Source organism: Crocodylus porosus, unplaced genomic scaffold (assembly GCF_001723895.1).
Source record: "Crocodylus porosus isolate Cpor-Errol unplaced genomic scaffold, CroPor_comp1, whole genome shotgun sequence".
NCBI classification, from domain to species: domain Eukaryota; kingdom Metazoa; phylum Chordata; order Crocodylia; family Crocodylidae; genus Crocodylus; species Crocodylus porosus.
Window position 1 is genome coordinate 18,565,558 of NW_017728928.1, and position 6,364 is coordinate 18,571,921.

The 6,364-nt window shown below is 45.6% G+C and overlaps 1 protein-coding gene across 3 annotated transcripts in view; it reads right to left on the minus strand.

Annotated features, from left to right (window-relative positions):
• TEKT3 (tektin 3) overlaps positions 1-6,364 on the minus strand; it is a 186,808-nt gene that overhangs the window by 1,850 nt on the left and 178,594 nt on the right. For all 3 annotated transcript variants that reach the window (XM_019542734.1, XM_019542736.1, XM_019542735.1), the window contains exons 6-7: positions 4,550-4,772; positions 2,900-3,054 (exon numbers count right to left, since the gene is read on the minus strand). In XM_019542734.1, the coding sequence (XP_019398279.1) occupies positions 2,900-3,054; positions 4,550-4,772 (378 nt within the window). The remainder of the gene's footprint in view (positions 1-2,899; positions 3,055-4,549; positions 4,773-6,364) is intronic.

The window sequence follows — 6,364 nt, forward strand, 5'->3', positions numbered from 1 at the left end:
AAGCTGTTTTTGAGGCTTACGTGAATGGCCGTGGAGAAGTATAAACACAATTATTACATAAAGAGCCACCAGTGCAGAAAGGTCTTGCAATAACAGAACTCTGGATGGACGAAGCAGCGTTGTGATGTGGCAGATTCCCTCCTGAGTCAAGAACCATTAGAGAATTCCTGTGGCCGCAATCAGCCCAGCCCACTGCACCTCTGAGACTTGTCATACCTGACACATGACCTTATAGCAGAGGATCCCATTCCAGCCAGAAGTGTATTCAAGAACAAGAAGAGCTAGAAACTGCCACCCCCAACCTCTAACCCTGCACAAGGACTTGTGCAAGGATACTTATATGAGAAGGACTTGAGCATTCCACCCCCTGAGTCCTTGGGGGAAGATCAGCCAGCTCTCTTTTCTTTCTTTTGAACCAGCTGGGGATACAGCAGGGTGAAAACCAATTTTTAGATGAGGGGCCCAACCAAAAAAAAAGAAAACATTATTTTTGGGACAGGAAATGCTGCGCTATTCCAGCAAAATGAAAAAAGCTGGAAAAAAAAAAGAATGTGCTTTGGTTAACCTGAAATATTCTGTTGAAACAGAAATGAAATAGAATGCTTCATTTTGTGGTTATTTGAACATTATATCTTTTTGTCCTTTTTAAGTTACATGATCTTTTAAACAAGAAATGCCATGTTGAAATGTTTCAACATTTTCTAGGTTTTTTTCCATTCATTTTTCTTACTAAAACTTTCCTAAACTCAATCTGCATATTTCAGCCTCCCTCTCACTTCTCTCCAAATTTTTGTCCAGCTGTCATGGGAATTTATGTCATTTTCCTCCACAGAGAATAGATGCTGAGGCTGCCTCTAATAGCTTGAGGGACTGATTTTCTACCCATGTGCCATCCCTGATTGATCCATCTTGCAGGCCACAGAAGTCTTCCTCTGTTTCCCATTCTTTTGGCTGCAGTACTTGATACTCACCAAGGCTTTGAAGTCGGTGTGACCTAGTGGGAGGGCAGAGTCACATGGAGAAGTACAGTGCTTTAGGGCCGGAGTGGCCATCAGCCAGGACCACCATAGAGGAAAAGCATGCGGTGCCATGCCCACCCAAAGGAAAGGAGCACAGGTTGGTGACTCCCACCCTGACAACCCCCCTACCTTCTCCCCACCCAATAGGGCTGTGTGAAACGGCACCGTTCCATTTCGACTTGAGTTTCGAGGTTTCAACAGAACAGCATTTCATTTCGAATTTCACTTCAGTTTGAAGCCACTGTTCCGCTTCGCTTTGTCAAAACAGTGACACTGTTTCAACCATATGCTATAATGGGGAAGCTCAAAACAGCCACTCATCCAGCAGGCAGATGGGAGCCCACAAATCCGGGAGGGTGCAGGGGCTATGCCAGTCCTCCTGGGGCTGCGGGCCTCCGATCTGCCTGCCAGATGAGGGAGGGAAGCCAGGTGCTGCCGCCTGGGACTGGGAAGCTGGGGAAGGGAACTGAGCTCAGTTCCCCTCCCCAGCCCTACGATTGGGCTGGGGAAAGGAACTCAGCCGGGGCTCAGTTCCCTTCCCCTGCACTGTGATCAGTTTCCCGCAGCCCAGCAGGGGGAGGCAGGGAGAGCCAGGGCTGCACTCGTGGCTGAGCCACGTGGGGCTGCGGAGCCACTGGGAGCACAGCCCTGCTTCTCGCCCGTCTCCCACCACCTGGCTGCTGGCTGCTTCGTAACTTGAAACATTGGCTTGAGTTCCTTTCCCCAGCACTAGATGGGCTGAGTTTCTGTCCTGAGCCTGATCTAGCACTGGGTCGGGGAACTTAGTGCTGGCTGCTTCAAAACTCGAAACGTTTTGAAACTTTTGAAACATTTTGACTAGCTTTATTTTGTATCGAGGCTGTTTTGAAGCCCTTCATTTCCATTCGATTTCGCTGTTTTGAGCTTGAAATCAGTCAAAACGGTGTCAAAACAAAACAGCCAGCGAAATTTCACACAGCCCTACCACCCAACTCCAAAAGGCTCATCTGAGGAAGAGCAACTTTCTTTATCTTCTCCGTTGTACAGAGCTGGCTGGGCCCTCTTTGAATAACTCCATTGGAGACATTCAGTGGACTTCAATTACATTGAATATAATGTAGTCTGGAGAGCTTCAGTTGCCAATGGCCTGGGGGTGTTTCTTCACTGTCCTAGTCAGCTATGTTAGAAAGCAACAGAAATAAGAGCAAGGGTGATAGTCTGCCTGACTGATGCCAGTGGTAAAATTTCCACTGACTTCATTACGTTCCCCCACTAGGTTTCTATTAGTTGCTGGGCTGTGGGAGCCAAGAAGCTGCTGAATCTTTGGAGCCAGACTGCAAAGATTAGTGAATGTACATGACCACCTCAGTTCTATTCTAGACATCCGGCACCTTTGAAAGAGGAACAGTAGTTACCAAACAGAAACACACAAAACACTTGCAAGACTGGGATAGTAAAGGCTTGGTCTTACAAGGCACTGAGTGCCTTCAACTCCTGCTGACATCAGGAGTTAAGGATTGTTTTTATCTCTTAGAAGAAATTCAGCTGCTTTGCAGGATTGAGCTGTAACCGTTCACACTGTAAAGATAAAAATCATGGCATGACAGTTTTGAACTCTTTTCTGTATCTCTCCTGTAGGGAAGGAAGCCATTCAGGGCCCCCTTTGTTGGAGAAAATCGTTTGTATAAAATTATCACAACGCTACCTGAAGCCTGGGATGAATCCGTGAGCGCATTTAAGATTATTATAAATTGATTCTTATTCACCTAGGCATGTCATGTTGCAAAACTACCATTTTCTATTGGCATGAAACAGCCATGGAATGGGTGGTTGCTTCTAACATCAGTCACGCACACTCACATTTCTTTATATCAGATGGCACCCCTATATGCCCGTCTTACCGTAATTGGGCAGAATCCCGGCACAGCTCCACATTAGGTCTCCGTGTACGCTCATCCAGCCGTGTGTGGGCTACCTTTAGGGGAGGTCCTTTGTCCCTAATGGCTTTTCTAATGGCTTCTATGGTCATCTCAGTCTGGAAGATTTCCTGTAGTGTCTGACATTTAAAAATATGCACAAATGAATTCTGCTATTTAAACTACACACACACACACTCTCTCTCCATTCCCCCTCAATCCTCTATCAGTCTGCAGGAAATCCTGAACTCAAGAAGCTGCCAATGTTATATGTTGTAGAACCTTTGAATTTTAGGTCATAGCTGGTTGCCAGGGTTGTGTTTTGCACTATGCTAACAAAGGAGAGAGAGAAGTAAACAGCTTGTCTGTACAGTTCACGTTCTAAAGGTAGCACTGATATTGGGCCTGCTCCAATGCTTAATGATGTCTACAGCTATCCTGTTAAGACTTGGATGGAAGCAGGACTGTGCTCACACAGAAATCCAGAACTCTTGCAAATTCAGGAGCAGAAACCCAGGAGTAAGGGTCTTTTCTCAAACTTATCTTTAGAGAAGAACACAGCTTCCAGTTCTTCTGTCTGCCCTCCCTGGTGTAGCTACCAACTGAAACTAGGTTTTGCAGTAAAGAACAGATCTATTGGATTGTTGGCTCCCTTGGATACCAGATTCAGGGATGATCTATCCAGCAAGAGAAACCAGCAAGGACCAGTAGAAACCATGAGGCTATAAAAGTTTCTAATTGAATATACTGGAATTTTTACTTGTATGTTTAGGAGGTCATTCTAGGGATAAGAACAGCCTTGATTAAAAAAGCATCGTATAAAATACACCTGTCAGCATAGCTTTATTTCTTTGCACCTCAAGGGGCAATCACAGCATGGGGAGGCAGGTGATGGTATGGTCAATGGGGGCAATCAAAATATCCAGTGGAGTAAATATGAAAGGAGTGCTGTCACCAAAGTCAGTGAGTTGAATACGTGCTAGATCCCCTAGTTATGGCTACCTCTTTGTCAGCAAGAGAAAAGAAATGTACTTGTAGCAGGGCACTAAGGTGCCTGCTACCTGAAAAGCAGCAGCATGGGCTCAGGTGCTGGTTGCTAGGGGCAACCAGGAGGCGCTAAGGGCCCACCCCTTGTGAGTCAGCTGACCAGAAGGGGCCGGGCTGACCTCTATAAGACCCAGGCTGCAGGCTGTGAGCGCTCTCTCTCTCTCAACCAGCAGCCAAGGGAGAAGGAGCTCTGCCGGAGCAAGCAGAGTAGAGAAGCCTGATGGCATGAGCAGCTTCTGTTTGCAGATGCTAGGCAGAGAACTCCCTGGTAGGGATTTGAGTGATAGTTAGCCAGGCGGCTTGGATTTTATGTTATAGCACGCAAACCAAAATATGGTGTCAGATATAAATGGTATTGTTGGGTGTGTCTTGTTGAAAATTTCCAAATTCAAATTTTTTCCGTGAGTTCTTTTTGTAAAACGTTGAGATTCAGTCAGAAAATGATAATAGATAAATAACTACTTTTTTTTTTGGTGAAATGTTTCTATATACTTTGATGTCCTTCTCCTTTTGAAGCCAAAGAACCCACAAGGAAGCTCTAATTTCCAAGCAACAACCTTAAGAAAAAAGGCAGAAAGTTCTCATTACCTTAGCCAGGTGGGCCTGAATCTTATTTTTGGCATCGGCTGTCTCTGCAATGCGATTAGTGAAGGCAACATTCACTCTGTTAAACTGGTTCCACATCTCATTTGCAGTCACAACCAGCAGGTTTTCAATATCATCCCTCAGTTTGGAGGAGGCAGTCCGTTCAGTCTGCGAGCGTAAAATATTATCATCTGTAAACTTGGCCCAGGACTCTGGCACAGAGATCCTAGCAAAACAAAACGAGAAGAATACAATAAACACAATGCTGTCAAGGCCACTACAGGAAATTATATATCCCAATAGGGAGGAAGTTGGATTAAAATGATCCTTGCAAGAAATTCATTACCCTAACTCTATTGTATAAAAAAAGAAAACGCCCGGAATGCAGTTGATTAACTAATGCTAATCTTTATCATCCTAAAAAATATGAAATATTACATATTTTAAAGACCGTTCTGAAATTGTATGCAGGCTAAAGAACAGATCACCTCACAGGCCAGCCAGCATTTTAGTCATGTTGAAGCTTTTAGTGAAACCACGTATTTATAAATATATTGATTATTTGCATACTCCAGGCGACATAAAATTTCAAGATGAAGGGTAACGTACAGTCAATTTATTCTGTTCAGTAACAGTGAAAACAACTTCATACAAGTGAGATGGAATACAGTCTGATATTCAGTTCCCTTTCTTCCTGATCCTTCTTTCATATTTGGAATGAAATTGACACCTATTATAGAGGCCAAAATAAAGCCGATGAGGGACTTAAATCCTATTTAAAACCCATTTTCCAGCCTCCACACATTTTACCCTCTGTGAATTTTATCAACTTTGAGCTTCATTCCTTTTGTTCATGATTCCCTTTTACCTCCAAATTCTCTTGAACCCAAAAGGCAGAGAATGAATCAGTTCTTAAGGAATCTATTCCATAAAATGCACATACCTATGTGAACATGTTCTTTCCTCTAGTCCTCTGCCAGTTATAGGATGCTCACCCAAGTACTGATTTATATCACCATATGTTCATACAGGCTAGGGACAGACATTCAAAAAGCCTGAGCCTGAATTGATTCAATCTTTGTAGGTTAGTCTAACCTAGCTAGGCTGAATCAGTTTGTAACTGCAAAGATATCCCAGAAATGCAGGCACATGCCTGCATTGGCTCAGGCTAGAAGTCGGGAGGGGAGGTGGGAGGAGGGTGCTAAAGCATCCCTCCCTTCCCATCTACAATGCTGAGCTGAAGGGGGCATGGCCAGGCCTCAGCAGGATGCTCTTATTAGGGTGGGGTCCCTCCTATTCTGACCTACCCAGCAGGGAATTGATAACACAGTGTTTATTACTCCTAACCCAGTGTTTATCAGCCCATTAAGAAAACAACACAGGGACATTACCAGCTATCTGTTGATTCTGCACTGGCTCCCACTGCCCTACACTGTGTGTGGGGGGGGCTCTGCCATGAGCCCCCAGAAGCCCTGACAGCTGCTGCAGCAGCTGGTGAGTAGGGGCTTTTTTTTTTTTTTTTTTAAGAACTGGGAGCAGGACCAGATGGGGCAGCCATTGGGGGGCTGGGAAACCAGGCAGGGGAAGGGGACTCATGGCAGAGCCCCCCACACAGCGTGGTGCAGTGGGAGGCAGCAGGGATTGCTCGCCCCCTGCCTGGCAGCAGCCAGTGAGTGGGGGATTTTAAAGAAGTGGGAGCTGGGGCTGGGTGGGGCGGCCATGGAAGGGGTGGGGCCTGGCAAGGTTCCTCCCTCTCCCAGCCCCCTCCCCCCAACCTCCTACTTACCAGCTTGGAGTCCAGCTGCAGCTCCCTGCTGC